The sequence below is a fragment of the Lethenteron reissneri genome, chromosome 54 (assembly GCF_015708825.2).
Source record: "Lethenteron reissneri isolate LAM-NWPU_2019-01 chromosome 54, ASM1570882v1, whole genome shotgun sequence".
Lineage (NCBI taxonomy): Eukaryota > Metazoa > Chordata > Hyperoartia > Petromyzontiformes > Petromyzontidae > Lethenteron > Lethenteron reissneri.
In genome coordinates this window covers 967364-986260 of record NC_083832.1, presented here as the reverse complement: position 1 = coordinate 986260, position 18897 = coordinate 967364, and the positions used below count along the sequence as shown (strand labels likewise).

General features: G+C 52.8%; 1 protein-coding gene across 1 annotated transcript in view; it reads right to left on the bottom strand.

Annotated features, from left to right (window-relative positions):
* LOC133356397 (protein kinase C delta type-like) overlaps positions 1 to 12705 on the bottom strand; it is a 53677-nt gene extending 40972 nt beyond the window's left edge. The window contains exons 1-3 of the mRNA XM_061573904.1: positions 12540 to 12705; positions 5851 to 5969; positions 505 to 701 (exon numbers count right to left, since the gene is read on the bottom strand). Of these exons, the coding sequence (XP_061429888.1) occupies positions 505 to 701; positions 5851 to 5968 (315 nt within the window). The 5' untranslated portion in view covers position 5969; positions 12540 to 12705. The remainder of the gene's footprint in view (positions 1 to 504; positions 702 to 5850; positions 5970 to 12539) is intronic.
* Between the last annotated feature and the right edge of the window lie 6192 nt (positions 12706 to 18897).

The window sequence follows — 18897 nt, the reverse complement described above, 5'->3', positions numbered from 1 at the left end:
TGTCTCACTGTGTCTCACTGTGTCTCACCGTGTCTCGCCGTGTCTCACCGTGTCTCGCTGTCTCACTGTCTCGCCGTGTCTCACAATCTCGCTGTCTTGTTTTATTTAAAACAAATATAAAAGAATAATTTTATTGGTATGGCTTCTGACCTCAAGATTTACCGATGCGTGAGGGCGTCTGGCACAGTTTGGCACCAGCTATCATAGAGTGTGGTCGTATCTCTAGAGTTCTCTGCGGTGAGTACAACGTCTTTAAGAACAACGGCGCTACGCCTCTCTAAATAAGATTAACACCGAACCGCTTGCGCATTCCGAGATTCGGCGGAGAACGGGGACACCCACCCACGCACCCTGCAACTTGCGGACGTCATCGGCATGGCAAAGGATTTAAGATCGCGTGAACATGAGAGGAGATGGCAGGACAGACAACAGCAGAGATTTCTGGCCGGGCTCGGTCGGCAACCTTCTTGCTGTACTGCCGCCACCCTTTTGCGCGCCACTCACCCACACGTCGGTTTTGCCGCCGGACTTCTGGCAACGTTCGGCAATTCCGTCGACGGGCACCGTGATCTCGGCCAGCACCTGCTCCGGCTTGCCGATGAGCAGCAAGTGCAGGACGTGCGAGTCGCCCACGGGAGTGTCGAAGTGGCCCTGCCATGGCGGGTACTGCGTCGACTGAACCTGGCGAAGCGTCTTCCGATCTGCATAAGCGAGGGCAGGGGAAGGGAAGGGAAGGGAGGAGGGAGGGAGCGAGGGAGGGGAGGAGGGGAGGGAGGGAGATGAGTACAGGTGTCTTTTCACGTTTTACGCGGAGCGACAGATCGATGTGGGACGAGCATCGTCGGGTTATTTATTTTGTTACATTCTCTGCCGCGTTGCTCGTCATTATTCTGTGTTGTAGATCACTGAAGAGTCTCGCGTCGGACGAGGACTCTTAGCTAACAGAGAGGGTCCTGTCATCCGGCAGTTCTTTCTATGCGAGTCTCTGGGTCTCTCTCTCTTAAGAACGCGAATCTGTGTGTGAGTCTACGGATTGTTGTATCTATGCCCTGTTTTCCGTTATTAATATTAAGAATAATTAAGAAAACATTTTTTTTTGTTTTTATTATATATATATATTTTTAATAATGAGGACGGCTCACTTCTCCTCACGGGCACACCGAGAGTCCATGATTCATGGAGGGCAGTTGAAATGATAGGAATTCGGTCACAAAGAGGTCATAGACATCCAGACGGACAAAAAGATGTATGGACTAAACCTCCCAAGACATCTGGAGATGTACAGATAAGGTGCAGAGTAAATAACGGTTGCCACTCGCGTTTTCTTAACGTTTTCCTAACCGAAAAGTAGAAACTTAACAGAAAGAATGAACCAACAAACAATAGGGGCTTTTTTTTATTAGTAATTCCCTTGTATTCCTCGTATTCACCGTATATATATTATTTTTGTATTGTATGTTTCTATCTACCTGACCAAAAAAAAAAATAATAATTACGAATTTCAACAGTTAAGGAAGCATAAGTGGAAACTTAGTTGCACTTAACCTCAGGACATTAAAATATAACTCAAGAATAAATGTAACACACAGGACCACATAAATGTATCGCATACATCTCCTCGACCACCTTTGTCTTCCAGCGGTGTCTGACCTCAGAATGACCCACGCAGGGCAAGCAAGGAGGGAGCAAAAAGGTCACAGGGGGGAATCGGTGCCTGACATTCCAAAGACATCTGTTTTGTTGTTTGTTTTCTCTCGCAAGAGACGCGGAGAGAGGAGAGGGGAGTCACGTTTTGAGTTAGGCACAGCACACAACACAGTCAGTCCGGGTCGAGCTCAGCGTTGCGACGGGGCACGCAAGGGAGCTGTGGCAGTCGTGCCTCGAGAAGAGATGGGACGACGAGACATCGTTAAAGTGGCAGCCTGAGAGCAGTCTGGGTCGAGTCGTGCTCAGTCTCGCAACTCGGCTTGCGACGCAGCGTTGCGACAGGGCTCGCAAGAGAGCTGGGGCAAATCGTGCCTCGAGGAGAGATGGAACGAGGAGGGGTCGTTCGAGTCGCAGAAGTCTGAGTTCAACCTGGGTCGGGGCTGGGTTTCAGCCGTGCTCCGGCTGGCGGAGCGTCGTGAGGAAACGAAACACCGATGCCGATAGCAGGTGTCGCTTCTCGCAGAACGAAGTTAAGTGCGAGTGAAGCTGGCAGCTGCACAAACAAGGGAAGCACGGAGCAGAGAGAGTGACGAGTGACGACAAGCAATCAACCTGTAAAAGGGCGGAGATCGCCAAGCGTCGACCAAGCGAGCAAAGCAGAGAGCGCGAAGCAGTGGAGGAAGCCTGGTCAAACGGCTGTGAGGAAGAGGACAGTGCCATCGAATGCGCCGTGTGCCTGAGGGCACACCGACCAACGACCAGTGTGAACACACAAGACGTCCAGAGCGACGGCGAGCATCGTGCCGACTCAACAATCAATCGAGCAGTGGAGAAGCCGGGGGCTGCCACCAAGAAAGCGCGAGCGCCACCGAGCGACACCCAGCGCCACCGAGCGACACCCAGCGACACCCAGCGCCACCGAGCGACACGAGCGACCGAGCATCTTCAAGGACAGCATCGTGCCAACTCGTCATCCAGCAGTGGAGAGAGAGAGAGCACAAGCAGAGACACGCAGGGGCTCGCGGCGGCCACGCCCAACCCAGAGAAAACTTCTGGCCGCTGTTTGTATCCTCCTACACCACACAAGCTAACGACACAATTAATATTACGAGGGGACAACGCACACACAGCACGCACACGAATAAGACTTTAAAAAAAATATTGTCTTTGCGTTTCAAAAAGGGTTGCCATTTCGAGGTGGTGCGTTCAATATCAACTGATCGTGCAAATCAGTTGCTGCCGTCGAGTTACATGAATAAAAAATGTTTAGTCATTCATATTAGGTAATCGCATAATATCGTAAATGCATAAGTGTTTATTCATTAATTTTAGTCAAATGCATAGTCTCGCAAATGCATAAGAGTTTATTCATTCATTTTAGTCAAATGCATAATCTCGTAATTGCATAAGAATTTTAGTTATTCATATTAATCGAATGCATAATATTGCAAATGCATAAGAGTTTGGTTATTCATGAATTATTGACGCATGTTTGACCTGCATGATAGAATATCACATGCTTGTTAGAATAAAATTGCTTAACACCAACTGTTCGAGTGCTTCTTTCCAAGTCCATGCAAAACTATCTTATTCATAAGAGCTGTTGCCTGTGATGAGATCTGAAACTGGAGACCTAAAATATCATAACACACACTAAGATAATCGGTAAACGTTTAATCGATGATAATCGTGTTATCCTGATTGATATAACTCTGGATAAACGAAGCTGAGCCTAATTATCACAACTGCTCACATTAACATAATCGCAAGCATCCGCATAAATTACTACGATTATCTCGGTGATTATCATAAATTATGCATATAATTACACACATTATCATAATTTATGCATGTTAATACACACACTATCATAATTAATGCGATTTGCGCATTTTTCGGAAAATTATTAATTTTTATTATTTTTATAAAAATTTCATAACCCAACACATACAACAGGATCGCTGTGTGAAACTATGATTATTTTCTCCTGTGTTATCGCATACTTTAAGTATCTATCTAGGACCCATATCTAATGGAGATGGTCTTAAACAATATCAGCATTGGTTCATGGCAAGCTGAGGAGACAGTGAATGTTGAAAGCAGTCCAGACGGTGCGTGTGTTGTGCCGATGCTGCTGAGAGAATGCATCCCCACAAATTGAAAGGTTAATACTTAAAAAATCGACCACAGAATAGTAGAAATGAAATTGGAGGTTACATATTTATTCATTAATGGGTGCGAAATCGGGTGTCACACCTTGTTTGGTATTAAACTAAACATTCAGAAGTGGGAGAAATGTCAACATTTGGGGAAATCTGGAGAAAACATCAGGAAGGGTCCAGGGTAAATTTGAAGAACACCGAGACTCAACAGACCCATTCTATACTCTTTGGTTCTTTCGGTAAAGTCACGTAGGTATAAAATAAAATAAATCACGACGTTTTGGGCGCAACACAAGCGTCCATCATCAGGTGGGAAAGCATGGTCTGCTGCTGAGGCAGACTGTTTTAAAAGGTTTGAAATGGGTGTAGCTCAAGGGTTATAAAGAAGTGGCCGGGACTAGTGATGTTAATGTGAGAAATTAGCATGTAACTGTAAGATAGGAGAGCGGCCTCTTCGACGAGGGCACGGAAGTGGCTATTTTATTTTATACCTACGTGGCTTTACCGAAAGAACCAAAGAGTATGGATTCCTGCAGTCACGAAAGCTTCAAATGAAGACCTATTCTATTCTATTTGCTTTTATTTCACCAGGTAAGACCCACCGAGCTATGTAACTATTGTTCAGAAGCGACCTGGCCCATCATAAATGACAGCTCAACGAAGTGGCTTTTCATCACGTGGAAATGCATAGCGTAGCCAAGACTGGTTCGGCCTAGGGGAGGTCCAAGACCGGTTCAGATAATTGTCACTGGTGTTGGCCGTGAGCGGGAATCGAACTCGGGCCACCGTGTTCATTGCACAGCGCACTAACCACGAGGCTACCGCTCCCCATCACTATTTCTATGTTACCAGGTAAGGTCCCACTGAGCTACGTCGCCATTTTTTAGAAGCGACCAGTCCACAAATGATAGCCCAACAAAGTGGCTTATTGTGTAGAAGTTTATACTCTAAACGCCGTGATGTTGATTCTAAATGTCGAGGAAAACCGGGAGGACCCAGATAAAACGCGACCACGAGAAGAGAGAGAAAGACACGTAAAGTACAAATATACAGCAGTCGACAGGGTCGGGATCAAACCTACGACCTCCTGCATACCAGGCGAGGTAGTTAACATCTCCTAGCTACCGTGGTGCCCAGCCCCCCCCCTCCCCATCCCACACGTCCCCAGTGCATGGTGGGGATAGTCGGGCCCAATTGAGAGTTGGCGCGGCCATCACGAACCCCTTGAGCCGCCCTTCCCCACGTGGCGATGGTGCCCAGCGGGGGGAGGGGGGGAGGGGAACCCCCTCCCCACCATCCCCACCCTCCGCCCCCCCCGCTCCCTCCCCACCTCACCTCCCAACCCCCTCCCTCCCCACCCCCTCCGCACCCTCCCTACCTCCCTCCCCATTCCCGACCTCCCTCCCCAACCCCCTACCTCCCAACCTACCCCCCCTCCCTCTCTCGTGATCCGTCCTCCCTCCCCACCCCCTTTCTCCCCACCTCCTCCTCCCTCCCTCCACACCTTCCTCCCTACCTCCCCTCCCTCCCCACCCACCCCTCCCTCCCCACCCTCCCCACCCCTCCCTCCCCACCCTCCCCACCCCCTCCCTCCCTCCCACCCTCCCCACCCACCCCTCCCCTCCCCACCCTCCCCACCCCTCCCTCCCCACCCTCCCCACCCCCTCCCTCCCTCCCCACCCCCTCCCTCCACACCTCCCTCCCTACCTCCCCTCCCTCCCCACCCTCGCCACCCCCCCTCCCTCCCCACCCACACCTCCCTCCCCACCTCCCCTACCTTCCTCCCCACCTCCCCTACCTCCCTCCCCATCTCCCCTCCCTCTCTACCCCCCTACCTACCCCCTCCCTCCCTCCCCACCTCCCTCCCTCCCACCCCCTCCATCCCTCCCCACCCCCCTCCATCCCTCCCCACCCCCTCCATCCCTCCCCACCATCCTCCCTCCCTCCCCACCCCCCTTTATCCCTCCCCACCCCCCTCCCTCCCCATCCCCCTCCCTCCCACCCTTCCCTCCCGCCCCAACCGCCCCTCGGGGTCTCTGACCTTTGTCCACGAGCTCCTTGACCTGCACGGCACAGCGCGGGTTCACGTCGGGCCCGGTGGCGTTCTGCAGGCTGCCCAGGTCGAAGTCGCACAGCGTGACCTGCAGGTAGGGCCGCATGCTGCACCCACACAGGCAAAGACAAAGATCCCACACCGTGAGGATTTAACAGACTGTGCCGTTAGCGAGCAGCACCTATGAAGGCCGGCACGGCACACGACGGGGTGGGTGGTCAGCACCACGCTCGGCCAGGCCGCATTTGGCTCCCTGGTGGTGATGGTTAAACATCGCAACAGGTACTCATTTGAGGCCGAGTCGACCTAGGGGAGCTCCAGGAACAGTTCAAATATTTGCCACCGTTATTGGATAAAATACACGCAAAGACACAAACAAGAAACACGTATAGAGATGAGACGCATTTGCTCAGAATATGGTCGGATCGTGTACAATGTAAATGTGTCGTAAACCCGCCTCCACGCGACACAGCCAATGTGAGTTTGACGCGTGGCGGTCGCCAGAATTTGCAATCGCCTGATGAGGCTGCTGGTTGTCATTGTTGTTGTAATCTCCAGCGCAACGTTGTGGCTTTACTTTCGACCACACAGCCGGTTGGAGCTGAAGTCGTAACTCATCGGCATGTTTTGATTGCAACGTGACAAACCTCACGAATTGGCCGTATCAGGAGGAGGTGGCTTCACGTCACATTTACGTGATCCAACCCAACAAACAAAAATTAACTTTGTTTTGGATAATATTGGTCGCGAAAGCCCACGTGTGAAGTACACACATTTGCATTGAGCAGAAACGAACACAGACACGTGGGGATACATATCGGCATCGAGACGCCACCCACCGCGTGAGTGGATAGGTGAGAGATGGGCGAGCTGGGTGGGTGGAAGGGTGTGTGAAGCTGGTGGATAAATGAGTGGGTACACAGGTTGATGGATGAGAGGGTGCATGTATGAGTGGGTGGGTGAGTGGTGTGGTGGGTGCGTGGGTGGATGCGTGAGTGGGTGGGTGCGTGAGTGGGTGGGTGGATGGGTGAGTGGGTGTGTGGGTGACGTCATAGACGCCTGTCCCCCCCGGGGCCTCCGGCACAAGCTTATTTATTGAATATTTTCGACGTTGTTTAGTGGTAATTAATTGAAGGTGGAGGGGTTACCAGCCCCTCGCACCCGTCCAGAGCCATGTCATGTAGGGGTCATGTAGCCCGCATGCCCAGCCAACGCATGCCTAAACAGCTTTTGTTCGGCCGGATCGAGGGGTCTAAACGGGCACGGCACGGGTTAGACAAGAGATGGAGTGATGTGGTACAGGAGGACGTGGAGCTGAGTGGACTTGCCGATGACTGGTACCAGCGGTGTCAAGATCGGCCTCTGTGGAGGAGGCTCGTGAACGACGCTACTGGGCAGTTGGAGGCAGTCGCCCTCCAGCAACAACGGAGGGCGGAGGAGCGACGCTCTCAACAACGAGCGGAGCGCCGGGTGACTAAAGTACAGCAAGTTGACACAGTAGGGGGCACAGGTGGTGCATCAGGCAGTCATCTCAGTCAGTCGACCTGTGACATCTGGGTCTGCCCTGTGACCTCCTGCCACCGGGCGTTCGACACTTCACGTGGCCTCAATGTGCACCTAGCCTGGCACAAGCGTCGTGATGACGTCACCGCTACTTTGTGGCGAATGGCGGTTGTTGTTGTGTGAGTGAGTGTGTGGGTGCGTGCGTGGGTGGGTGGTGCGTGAGTGGGTGGGTGCGAGAGTGAGTGGGTGGGTGCGAGAGTGGGTGGCTAGGTGCGTGAGTGGGTGGATGGATGCGTGAATTGGTGGGTGGATGCGTGAATTGGTGGGTGGATGCGTGAGTGGGTGGGTGGATGCGTGAGTGGGTGGGTAGATGCGTGAGTGGGTGGGTGAGTGGGTGAGTGAGTGGGTGGGTGAGTGAGTGAGTGAGTGGGTGGGTGGGTGAGTGAGTGAGTGGGTGGGTGAGTGAGTGAGTGGGTGGGTGGGTGGGTGAGTGAGTGGGTGGGTGGGTGAGTGGGTGGGTGGGTTTGGTGTGTTACCGGTTGGATGGGTTGTTAACAGGTGAGTGGTGGGTGGTTTGGGAGTGCAGTGATTTGCTGGCTGTGTGGATTGATGAGCTGGTGGAGGAAGGGCGGTGAATGTCGGGGCTGGGTTACCGGCTGGGCGAGTGCAGTGTCTGTGAGTGTTGGATTGCTAATTGCATTGTATGGCGAGCCGTGTGAGCGTGAGTATCATGGGTCGGTGAGTTATTAGTGAGTGTCTCGGGTTAGTGTCTGTTGAGTTGCTGGGTGGACGAGTTAGCGAGTCGGTATGTTTGTGGGTCCACGCCATGTGTCTGGCTGAACGTGTCGGTGATCTGATGGCGATGCGAGTCTGACAATTTTGAACTGGCCGGGCTGGCGAGTCGGTGGATGGCTCGGCATCGACGCGGCGGACGTTCGATTAAAGCTGCAAGCAACGACGCTCGTGAGCACAATAAGGAGGTGGTGGTGGATGTGGTGATGGGCGGAAGACGACAATGGACGGGCTACGGGACGTGCGAAACCCGAGCTGGCGGGGGGGGGGGGGGACTAGTATGGGTTTGAGGTTCGCGTCGCCTTCGGCGCTCACGGTCCATTCGGGTTTAGCCGCTTCGCGCAAACACCGCACTCTGCTCGCGACTGAAGCCGCCCACATTCTCGACCGGCCCAATATGAATGACAGCAATGAGGCTCCCTCCTGTCAAGTGGACAGCTGCGACAGCTTCACTGACGCTGCTGCGCGAGGCCACCGGCTCCAGAGCTGCACGCGGCGGGGGCTGCGAGCGATGCTGGACAGGAGTTTAGACTGGACGTCTGGGGGGGTGGGGGGCTTTATAGCTCATCGCATTCCTGCAGTATACACGCTCACGGCCGCCCTCGCCGCTCCACTCGCTCTCCACATTCGCTGTGGTGCCCCCGCGTGGCCGAGGGGGCCCCACGGGCCACCCGAGGCCCACCCATGGCCCACCCGTGGCCCACCCGTGGCCCACCCGTGGCCCACCCGTGGCCCACCCGTGGCCCACCCGAGCAGTGGCGGAGTTCCGAGTAGAGCCGATCGCTATGGCCGAGCGAGGGCCGTCCGAGGGAGACCGCAACCGTTTGCATGACGGTCACTCGAGGCCGGTTGAAGGCGTCTTGTGGGCCCCTGGCCACGTGTGTTTCTCGGGCGTTCAGTGATAAGTTTGACACGTCGTAGGATTTCGCGACCAATATTGTTCGTAATAAAGGTGTATTTTATTGGGGATAAGTCGCGTAAGTATGAATGTATCGTAACTCGCCACCACCCGACACGGCCAACCAGTAAGGACGTAATCGGCGGGTTACGTAATTGTCACGTTTTTCAGACGCTGTCTCCCCGACAGACCTGGTTTTCACCTGAGGACGGCTGCTTGCGTTGTGGTCGAAACGTCGTGAGAATTATTTTATTATGTTTTATATATTTATTTTATTACTTCCCTTCTACGTGACTTTACCGAAAGAACCAAGAAGATGTGACATTTTGTTTACGTGACAAATCTTACCGGTTGGCTGTGTCAGGTGGCGGCGGGTAAACGACACATTCATGCTTCAGTGACAACTGTCGACAGTTGTGACTGCTGCCCCATGTGCCCACGACCGCCCGCCGTGGTCATCCCGCTTGTTGTCACGCGGCACTTCGTCCAGGCGTGTGGACTCGTCTCCATTGAGAATGAGATTGTGCGGCGAACACCATTTGAACATGTTATTTCAAACAAAAAATTTGTAATGAAATAAAATCTCTCTCCTCATGAAAATAAAACCGGTTAACAGCTGTACAGCTGTACGCCTTTTGACGTCTTCTGTTCTAACACCATTCGAGACTCGGCTCGAAAGAAAGCTGTCTCTGGTGCAGACCAATCCGTTTCAAAGACAATGCATATGTTATCAGTGTTTTTTTGTTTGCATTCTGACCACAAGTACTGTATTGTGGTTAATACAGACGTGATTCCTTGTAAAAGGTTTCAGTTTGGTGTTTTAACATCTTAACACACCTGTTTTGTTGCCAGAAAAAAGGGGAAAGCCTCTTCTCATATCTTGGTTACATTTTTTTTTATCATACAAACAAACAAAAACGTGGTGAACTTTTCTTTTGCGTAGGCCCCTTTAGTTTCCGTCGGCCTGACGCAAGGTGCCTACTGTGGCCTGTTGGATACTGCGGCCCTGCGGTCACCGCATCGCGCGCGCTCAAGATGCGCTTCTGCAGCCGTCTGGAACGTTCTTCCTTCCAATACTAGGAAGCCACTGGGAGCTGTGCACTTTTAAATCATCATCTCGATTAACAAACTCATTTCAACACTTCTACATCAATTACGCACACGTCAATCACACACATCAATTACAGACACGTCAATTATACACACTTACATATCAATAACGCACACATCAATTACAGACACGCACACACTTAACATCAAATACACAGACACATCAATAACACACACACACTCATACATCAAACACACGCGTGGAAATGTGTTTTATTTTCTATATATTTTGCTGACACTAATTCTGATTGATGTGTATGCAGTCGTTTTGAATCCTTCCGTAACGCGGCTGGGTTATTTTCCTGCCATTTACATTTTCTTCATTGCTGTTACTTTGTGATCTTTGTAATTGTGGTGCACGCGGTCACCCTTGCCTAAAGGTGAGATAGACTACATCCACGACACACACACACACATTGCACGCACACGCGATACAAGCATCCCGCAATATAGCCGAGCTGACTTATGGGGCAAGTGCTGTTAGCGAGGACCTATGAAGGCCGGCACTGTGGCATACGAGGGGACGGGTGACCAGCATCACGCCCGGCTGCCTTTGTCTCCCCCGGTTGCGATGTTTACACATTGCACCAGGTACTCATTTGATGCTGAGTCGACCTAGGGGAGGCCCAGGACCGGCTCAGATAGTCGTGACCGGTGTTGGCTGTGAGAGCGGGAATCGAACTCGGTCCGCCGGGTTCGTAGCGCAGCGTAGCGCTAACCGCTACATTACCACTCCCCATCACCTAAAGGTTAATCTGCATGAACTAAACAAATACACAATTCAAAATAACATGGAAATGTACAGCAGCCAATACTCTAAGCGCGTGATGGCTGATTCTAAATGTGGAGGAAAAAACCGGAAGACCCGGAGAAAAAAATCCACGCGACAACGGCGAGAAAGAGACACCGCAAACTCCAAATATACAGCAGCAGGCGTCAGAGTCGGGATCGAACCCATGAACCCCCTGTGTATTTGGCGAAGTAGTTAACATCTCCTAGCAAATGGAACACATCAAAGGCACGCATGCACAAGTCCGCTTGGCACGCACACATACACACACACACGCCACATACAAACACACACGCGCGCACCCACAAACACGTACACACACGCGCGCGCGCACAAACAGTTATTGCAAGTAACAAGAATGAGTGGACTTCATGTTCTTGGTTCTTTCGGTCATGTCACGTAGATAGAAAATAAAAATAAAATAAAAAGCGAAAAACCACGTCGTGGATCGATCGAAACGTCGTGATTTTTTGCTTTTTTTTGCTTTTATTTTTAATTTTAAAAAATATATTATTATTTTTTTCTACGTGACTTTACCGAAAGAACGAAGAATATGGTTTCCTGCAGTCACGAAAGTTTTAAGTCATAATTTAATGAGTGGACTGTCTCTTGGTCACATTGCCATGCAAATATTTTAGTTTCGCTCAAATCCGAGCCGAACGAGACGTCAACTCGATTCAACCGCCTGTGGCCAAACCCGACAGAGGAGGTGCCAGGCCGCGCGTTCAGTGCCCCGTGAACGTCAACAGCGGTGGCGCCACGCTCTATCCACTGCTCCAGCGTTCTCTCTGCGTGTATCCCACCGACAGCCGACGTTCTCTTGGGAGTCAAGACGGCGAGAATCAGTGTGCCTGCCCGCTCGCGTCGGCCAATTGGCTTGCAGATCATCTCGATTGTGGATATTCCACGTTACTATGCCCGGAGCCCCGACGTGATGATGATGATGATGACGACGTTGACGGCCGTAGAGTCAACCGACAAGGAACTGCAATTGTGAATTTACAACGGCGGGTTTACTGCTCGGAACACAATTTTCACTGCCCGACCAACACTTCACCGAACTCAACAATAAGATTTGCACTGTGAACCTTTTGACACGAGACGCTCGCGCTCTACATTAGCCAACGATCACCCAACTACCCCGCCTGCAACCGCGTACAACTCATACAACCACAACTTGTGCCCAGCCAACATCGCACACAAGGGGGAAAACCCCAAGCACAACCGCACACAGTAGCGACGATTTTTGACTCCCGTAACAGAGTACGAACCTCAGTGGTGAGCCTTCACCGCTTAACGCGAGTCAAGAGTTCAACTCCCATACAGTCCGAGGCCCAATCAATTGGTAAAGCTCACAATGCACTGGCACCACCAGAGGAATGTGGAAGATCCACTGCTGGTAGCCATTGGACATGTCCACCGTTCCGATGCTCGTCTGAGCGGGGAAGAGGCTCCAGTTTCACGTTGATAAAAACGTCCCAAGAGCAGACCGCCAGCAAACCGCGACGGGATCCTTCCACAAACCTCGACCTGCCCGGACTCGGGCGCGCGGGAGTCGAACCCGGGCGGCTCCGTGGCCCTCACCTGCTCGGTGTGCGGCGCCGGTCGCGTGCCGAGTCGTGCCGCTCGCACCTGGGCGCCGTGCGGTGTGGCGGGCAGGCCGGGCAGGCTGGCGGTGGTGGTGGAGCGTGGCGGGGGAGAGGAGGAGGGGTGGGGGCAGGTCGCGCGTCTCCTTCACGATGCGCGCGCACCTCCTCCTCGCTCCCCCCCTCCCCCTCTGCCTCCCTACACCCTGCACGGTCCCCTTCATGCTCTCCTGCATCCCCCCCTCGAACTCCTCCCCCTCCCCTCGAGCTCCCCCCCTCCCCTCGAGTTCCCCCCCCCCTCGAGCTCCCCCTCTCGAGCCCCCCCCCCCTCGAGCCCCCCCCCCACCCCTCGAGCTCTCCCCCCACCCCTCGAGCTCCCCCCCCTCCCCACCCCGAGCCCCCCCCCTGCTTGACGCAGGCGTGCGGCACATCGCATCTCGCTGATTGGGATGGAGGGACAAAATGAACAATTTTACGCAGGCCTCGCACTAAACTATTTTTATTTTACCAATAAAGGTTTATCACGTGGACATTTGTAGCAGCCCAAACACTCTCGACGCGTGATGTTGATTCTAAAGGTGGTCAGAAAACCAGTGGACCCGGAGAAAAAAAAAATTCCACGCGACCACGAGAAGAGATAACAATGCAAAACTTCCATGATAGAGCAGGCGGCCAGGACTTGGATCGAACCCACCACGATCTTCCTGCATAGCAGACGAGGCAGGTCAAATTTCCCATCCCACAGGGGCTCTCTCTGTCACAATGGAACTGCGAGCACGCGGACCCGGCACTCTGGCCCCAGGACCGAGCATGGGACCGCTGGACAGGCCTTGACCTTAAGCACGTGCATTCTATACACACACACACGCGCTCTGAAGACAAAATATCCCCCGTGTAGTCTTAACAGACTTAACAGACTTGGGGAAAGTGCTGTGAAGGCCGACACGGCACACGAGGGGGTTGGTGGCCAACACCACGCCCGGCCGCCTTTGTCTCCCCAGTGGCGATGCTTACTACACACTGCACCAGGTACTCATTTGAGGCTGGCTCGATCTAGGACCGGTTTCTGAGAATCGTTACCGGTGTTGACTATGAGCAGGAATTAACACAACATCGAAATGCGCACACACTGAAGATGCACCAACTGTAGACGCAACACACACACCAACAACACACACACCAACAACAAACACCAACAACACACGCATCAACAACAAACACACCACACACACCACACACACACACCACACACACCACACACACACCACACACATACCACACACACACATACCACACACACACCACACACACACACACCACACACACACATCACACACACACACCACACACACATACCACACACACACACCACACACACACACCACACACACACACCACACACACACACCACACCACACACACACACACACACACACACCACACACATACCATACACACCACACGCACACACCACACACACACACACCACACACACACCCACACACACACACCACACACACACCACACACACACCACACACACACACCACACACACCACACACACACCACACACACACCACACACACACCACACACACACCACACACACACCACACACACACCACACACACACACACCACACACACACCACACACACACCACACACACACCACACACACACCACACCACACACACACACACCACACACACACACCACACACACACACACCACACCACACACACACACCACACACACACACACCACACCACACACACACACCACACACACACACACCACACACACACCACACACACACCACACACACACCACACACACACCACACACACACACCACACACACACCACACACACACCACACACACACACACACCACACACACACACACACACACACACACACACACACACCACACACACACACACACCACACACACCACACACCACACACACACACACACACACCACACACACACCACACACACACACACACACACACACACACCACACCACACACACACCACACACACACCACACACACACCACACACACACCACACACACACCACACACACACCACACACACACCACACACACACCACACACACACCACACACACACCACACACACACCACACACACACCACACACACACACACACACCACACACACACCACACACACACCACACACACACACACCACACACACACACCACACACACACACCACACACACACCACACACACACCACACACACACACACACACACACACACCACACACACACCACACACACACCACACACACACCACACACACACCACACACACACCACACACACACCACACACACACCACACACACACCACACACACACCACACACACACCACACACACACCACACACACACCACACACACACCACACACACACACCAACAACACACGATCCAAGCGCACGTCGCGGTATCTAGTGACGCGGCTCCCGGCGGCAAAGTTTGGGTCACAAGGAAACGACAAAAGGAGAATCACTGAGAGAGATGTCGCCCTCAGTGAGCGCCCTGCGCGGGGCGGCAGCCCTGGGCCCCCGCGTCTGGGGGGCGGCAGCCCAGGGCCCCCGCGTCTGGGTGGCGGCAGCCCAGGGCCCCCGCGTCTGGGGGGCGGCAGCCCAGGGCCCCCGCGTCTGGGGGGCGGCAGCCCAGGGCCCCCGCGTCTGGGGGGCGGCAGCCCAGGGCCCCCGTGTCTGGGGGGCGGCAGCCCAGGGCCCCCGCGTCTGGGGGGCGGCTGCCCAGGGCGCCCGCGTCTGGGGGGCGGCTGCTGCCATGGCCCTCGCTGGACCCAGCACTCGCATCACTCACCAAGCGACCATTCCGGTTTTTTCCGAATGATTTTTTTTTACTTTACAAAACAGAGACATTCCAACTGTCGAGAAGTGATTGCCATTCACGTTACTTCCCCTTCCGCAGCTATGCGCTCACCAACTTTGTGCTCACCTATACACGCATCTATGTGTTCACCAACCATGCTCTCACCTGTGCAATTGACGAGCGCCCTGGTACCGTGTGCTACACTGGTGCTAACAATCACCACGAGTCCCCATGTCAATGTTTATGTAGCTTAATGTGACTCTGAACGAGTTTTTAAAATACATTTTTCAGAGCAAAACTTTGCGATAGAGAAATAAAACAACGCTGCGTTTAACACGCATTCCTTTGGGAAGTTTTTTTTATTTCCTTTGTAATTATGCCGTTGGTTTTTTTCGTCCAGATTTGCTTCATTGCCCGTGTGTCTATTTACTCTCCATGGCATCGAGTTCGTTATTTTTTTGTGACTCCGAGGGTCACTCGTGCCACTAAACTCGTCCTGATCTCCCGAGCTCGCTGTCGCCTGGCTACACGAAATCAACGTCACGCCATCGATCATGATGACATCGATCTTGACCGATCGCTTGGAAAGCATCATGGGGGTTAACAGGAACTGCTCTCCGTTGGTTCAGATCTTCTCTAGCTAATCGGGAACGGTTCGTATCCGTGGGAGATTTTAGATCTGCTCCCAAGCCCTGTTTCATTCTGGGGTTCCTCAGGGTTCAGTTTCTGCACTCTTCTCTGTTGTATTTATATGGCTCTAATGGGTCATTTGCTCCGAAATCTCAGCTTAGAGTCCCATTGCTATACAGACGACACTGACATTTACTTGCATGTTGAGTCCGATATCCTTTCATCCCTTCGTCTGCCCTCCATGCTTACTTCGGCGCTGGCTTCCATCAAGAGTTGAATGCAACAAAACGTCCTTCAATAGAACGATGTTAAAACGAGGTGTTGCTCATTGGGTCACCCCACCAACTTCATAAAGCAGCAACCTTCAACATTACGACTGACTGTCATGTAATCAGTCCAGCACAGGAAGTCACAAATCTCGGGGTCATCTGCGATCCCACATTGTCCTTCAAGGCTCATATTACAAAGATCACAAGGACTCAATTTTTCCATCTTCGAAATATTTCCCGCATCCGATCCTCTTCTCTCTGCCTCAGATGTAGAAAAGCTGGTCCATGCCTTCATCTCATCTCGCATAGACGATGGTAATGTCTTACTCCCTCACGTGGCTAAGAAAGTGCCGATTAATTTGCATGTTCAGAACCCGTTCGTCATATCATATTACACCCGTTTGGCCTCCCTGCAGTGGCTTCCAGTTTCACATAGAATCCAGTTTCACATAGAATCCAGTTTCACATAGAATCCAGTTTCACATAGAATCCAGTTTCACATAGAATCCAGTTTCACATCATATGGTGAACTTACAAAGTAGTGAACCGCCATGCCCCAGCCTACATCATTGACATGCTGCACCCACGTGTCCTCTCAAGGTCCCTAAGACCTGGGCATGATGCAGATCTTCTCTCTGTATCCCCAGGCCAGGCTTGCGGTCTCTGGGTGACAGGGATGTTCCCCGTGCAGCTCCCAGGCTGTGGGACGCTCAAGGATCTCTCTTAAATGCGCTTTAAAAGCTATTTATACGTTTCCGCTTATTACACTTTTAGTTCAGTTAGTAAATGATTCTTAAATGTATTTATAATATAATTATTTTTAGTCTGAGTGTCTGCTGCGTCTTGCGCAGCGCTTTGAGATGCTTGATGAAAGCGATATGTAAATGTCATTATTATCACTCGGCACCCCTCACCCTGTGCGCTAAGCCGTGAACTCGCACACGGACCTTTGCATCTTACCGGTGTGCTCACCTGTGCACTCTTTGGTGAGCTCGCCAGTGGCAACCACCTGCCTCGGCACCCCACCGCGCGTGTAACTGCAGGTGTAATGAGCGCCGTGTTGAAGTCACCTGCCGAGTGAACTTCATTAATAACCGCATGTATATTCACCTACGCGTGATCACAGCTCCGTATGTATGTTTAATTTATTTCGCACCGTACGTAGTAGCCAACCGTGCTAATCGGAGGTGCGGTGAAAGGTCAACAAACGAAACACAAAAATCACCTCTAATGAAAGTAGTTTTCCATGTGGATGATTTAAAAATGCATCGCTCCAGTGGCTTCCTAATATCGAAAGGAAGAGCGTTCCAGACGGCCGCAGAAGGGCAGGAGCAGCGGCGCCATCAATAGCAAGCGTAGGCAGCTGCATCAGCAGATGGTATCATTAATTACCGTCGGCGGTATCAGCAGAATTAAAAGAATTCATGACAAGTTGCATAATCGACAGCAGCAGCACGTGACCATCGCCACCGTGGGAGGCTGGGTGACGGCGCGGTGGGGGGGTGTTTGTGTGTTCGCTCTCTCGCTCGCCCCTGTTCTGGATGGGGTTCCTCCGGGTTTTCTGGTTTCTTCTCATTGCTAAACAGACGCTCGTAACAATGCAACTGGTCAATGGCCAAACCGCATGCCAGTGGGTTGGGGTAGGTGGGTGGGTTGGTTGGTTGGGGTGTGTGGGTTGAAGTGGGTGTTTTGGTTGGTTGAGGTGGGTTGAGGTGGATGGATGGGTTGGTTGGGGTGGGTGGTTGGGTGGGTTGGGTTTGGGTGGTGGGGTGGGTGGGTTGGGTTTGGGTGGTGGGGTGGGTGGGTGGGTTAGGGTGGGGTTGGTGGGTGGGTTGGGGTTGGCGTTGGTGGGTGGGTTGGGGTGGGTGTGTGGGTTGGTTGGTTGGTTGGGGTGGGTAAATCGGTGGGTTGGTTGGGATGGGTGGCTGTTGGTTTGAGGTGGGTGGGTTGGGTGGGTTGGGGTGGGTTGGGTGGGGGTGGGGTGGGTGGGTTGGGGTGGGTGGGTTGGGGTTGGTGGGTGGGTTGAGGTTGGAATGGGTGGGTGGGTGTGTGGGTTGGGTGGGTGAGTTGGGGTGGGTGTGTGGGTTGGTTGGTTGGGGTGGGTAAATGGGTGGGTTGGTTGGGGTGGGTGGTTGTTGGTTTGAGGTGGGTGGGTTGGGGTTAGTTGGGGTGGCTGGGTGAGAGTCAAACTGGGAAGTTTAAGCTAAGCGACATCAGCGTATGGGGCAATTGGATAGAACGTGGAAATTCGCCCGTGTTTATGCGGAGGGGCCAAAGGCCACCGTATCCGCCACTCCTGGCATCGCGAGCGGTGCAGGCGATGGGAGCTCGGAAACAAATAGGTGCGGAAATGAGAGAGAGCTCGTAGCAGCAGCAGCACCGGGGCCTGCTTCCATCTAAATGCAAACGAGGTCTCCACGTGCGCACCAACACGTGTACACATAAACAAAGACAAAGACACCATAACCCCCCCCCCCCCGGTCCCCGTATAGCCTCAACAGACTGTTGGGGCAAGTGCTGTTAACCGGCACGGAACACGAGGCAGTGCGTGGCCAGCAACGATGTCCGGCCGCCTTTGTCT